Source organism: Odontomachus brunneus, unplaced genomic scaffold, assembly GCF_010583005.1.
Source record: "Odontomachus brunneus isolate Ranch 3 - 2012 unplaced genomic scaffold, Obru_v1 Obru_scaffold_112, whole genome shotgun sequence".
NCBI classification, from domain to species: domain Eukaryota; kingdom Metazoa; phylum Arthropoda; class Insecta; order Hymenoptera; family Formicidae; genus Odontomachus; species Odontomachus brunneus.
This window is the reverse complement of record NW_022639562.1, coordinates 429829-432960: the sequence shown is the minus strand read 5'-3', so window position 1 is coordinate 432960 and position 3132 is coordinate 429829. Positions and strand designations below refer to the sequence as shown.

General features: G+C 31.7%; 1 protein-coding gene across 11 annotated transcripts in view; it reads left to right on the top strand.

Annotated features, from left to right (window-relative positions):
• Window positions 1-3132, top strand: part of LOC116849333 (protein unc-79 homolog) — a 736358-nt gene that overhangs the window by 631306 nt on the left and 101920 nt on the right. For all 11 annotated transcript variants that reach the window (XM_032826384.1, XM_032826380.1, XM_032826379.1 and 8 more), the window contains 2 exons: window positions 287-381; window positions 1246-1497. In XM_032826384.1, the coding sequence (XP_032682275.1) occupies window positions 287-381; window positions 1246-1497 (347 nt within the window). The remainder of the gene's footprint in view (window positions 1-286; window positions 382-1245; window positions 1498-3132) is intronic.

Genomic DNA, 3132 nt, shown 5'->3' with positions numbered 1-3132 from the left:
ATATATATATATATATATATATATATATATATATATATATATATATATATATATACTTTTATTTTTGTTTAATAGTAAGCAATGAAAATATTCTATGAAATGCATGTATAAATGACAGAAAAAAAGAGACTAGTATGTAAAGATACTTTAATGAGAAGAAATTATTTAAAAAATTAAATTTCTGTTAAGTATGGCATATTGCTCCCCATGTTACCCTATGTCACATTTAGAATAATTTAAATTTAAAATTAAAGATTTTTATACGACATATAATCTCAATTTACAGAAACAACAAGGTTGCAGTTCTTCAAAAGTGTTGCCCAAGCATTGATTGATTTTAATGAATTAAATCCCATTGCACCTTTGCAACTGTTACTCGAGGTAAACAAGTTATTTTGAGATAATTGTTGATACTACAAATAAATTTACTATGTAATTATTTTTTATTTTATAATATGTAAGACACATTTGGCATTCCAATAAGCAAAATGTTGACTGTATATTGGCAGAATAGTAGCAGATTCAGAATACTGTAAAATATAGCCATCTATAGCCATTTGTGTCCATGTTAAATTTATGTCAACAAAATTTGCTGACATAAGTTGATAGCAGATTGCTGATAGAAATTGAATAGTATCTGCAATGTGTTGCATTGAAATAGACTTAAATAATTACGGAATGGCAGATTCTACTCGATTTTTGCTATCAATCATACTTTGCTATCTAAGTTCGCATACTAGCATAGATTTTGTTGTATTTCTGCTAATACAGTTTGCTTCATAACAGACACTGCGTAAAATATACTTCTTGGCTATCTGAGATAGAGCATTTTAAGAAAATTAATTTCACTCATAGTTACTTACTAAACATCAAGTAATAGTAACCTTAGATCTATGTTATAATTTTTTATTCAACGATGTAATTTTTATGTAAATGCACACATATTTAATTTCAATGCAATTTAGACATTTCTTTTTATGCAATTTGGAACATAGCTAATATCTAATAAAAGAACTTGTTTTTAAATAATTTTTAGAAGTAAATTTTCTCAAACTATGAGCTTTGTGTGTGTGTGTGTGTGCGTTCTAAACTGCATCCAGAAGAAAGTGTGCAAACCATATTAAAATCAAGTAAAAAACATATGTTGTATTACGTTGGAAGGAGACGAATAGATAATTACATATAAATAACAGTAATGTAATATTACTATTACTTGATGAATAGTTATAGAAATTCCATTTTCAGACTTTGAATATGAAGAAATCACTACCACTGGAACGGCTTCCGATAATATTATATAATATTGCGTGTTACTTGGATTGTTTACCATTGGAAGCAGGATTGGGTCCTGGAGTTGCTACGTGGAGCGGCTTATTAGCGCAATTTGATGGGCTATTTCGGAGGCTCGTTCTTATGCTTCCTTCTATCGAGGACATCACTCCTCTCCTACGAATTATGATTTCTATATTGAAAGTTCCAGGAATTCAACAATCTAAGGTACGTAGCTTTATATAAGAAAAGTAGAAATCTTTGTCCTTTAATCATTATTAATTCTTAAACCGGATTGTTTTTCTTGAACATAAATCGGACTCATGGATCCATTGTGTTCTCATATTATTAAATAATGTTAATACGCTAAAAAATTTTTAAAAATTCACGTAAGTGAATTAAAATGTTAATTAAATACCTAAATCAAAAGTTAAATAAAAGTTTATGATGAATATGTGATGGATATGTTTGGGAAAAAATACGCACTCAAATTACTGCTTAATAAACTTTTATTAAAAGAAGATAATTACTACAGGAAATTGGAGCATAATGGTGTTGCAAGACATAACACGGTCTAGTCGATCATTTTTTTAAAAGGTACGGTTATATAATGAAACGTATTACACAATTACACCGGTCGCCATGGTGGTCGGCACGGATTAAGTTTAGCAAGTCATTTCCGATAGATTCTTGGCCACTATATTTCCGCGTTTCCGCGGATAAATTAATATTTTGCATATATTAAAGTACGTCCTTCAAACTTTTATTTTAGCTTTTATGGAATTTTCGAACTATTTGAGTTTATTAGATATAAGCTGCCCAAAATGACCTAAAACTCTTTTTGCATATTTATCCTTAATTTTCTCAGAAACATAATATGATAGAACAAATTTACTGCCAGATTCGTATTTAGTGACCAAAAATTTACCGGAATAACTTACCAAACTTAATCCGCACCTACTATAGCGACAGATATTAATGCTCTTAAACGTCTCTTACTATGTGCTACTATTATCAGTAATCATAATAGTTTTAGTTGAAAGATGTTAGGTATTGTTTTATATGTTTGATATATTTTTCGTAACTACGTTAAAATTTTCTTGATATCTTTGCACAAAACAAACAGTGATACAGTTCTATTTTTATGTACTGCATATACAGAGTGTCAATAAAGTTCGAGGACGGTGAAATATCTCGAAACTAAAAATTTTAGGAAAAAGTGTTTCAGATAAAAGTTATAAGGTTTCAAAAAATCTATTTATTAATATTCTTAGGTTGACTCTTAGGTATATTCTTTGGGTGAAGTTGCCAAGATCAATACAAGATCACTTTGAATTTTTTTAATGGAATCTTCTATTTTTTTATTGCATGTTCTTGTAGCTTATCACGAGAGCTTTCTGAGACACTAATAACGTATTTTTTCATTAAGTACTGCGACGGTTAGGCCGTCGTTCCGGAAATGCCGCGGATTTCTGCTCGCCGTATGCCGGGTTCGTAAGAGAATAAATTAGAGAGAGTAGAGATGCAAAATATGTACTATTTATTAAGAAGCTTAAAAGACGAAACAGACACGTAACTTAATACTAGAACGCAAAATGAGTACGCCTGGTTTTACGCGGTGATATACTTCGTTTAGGCGGGACGTCGTCCCGAACGGTAGTGCGGTATACGTTCACGGTGTCGTAAGGATGGTTCGTGGTACGTCGGTACCTCGCGCGGATACACTCGTAGGTGAGAGGTCGCTGGGTGAGGAACCAGGAAGATCTGGTGGAGACGCGGCAGTCCGCACCCCTATCCTCTTCAAAACCTCGAGGAACCGTCGCGGAAGATGTTGTCGTTATCGTTGCGTATCGCAGTTATTTC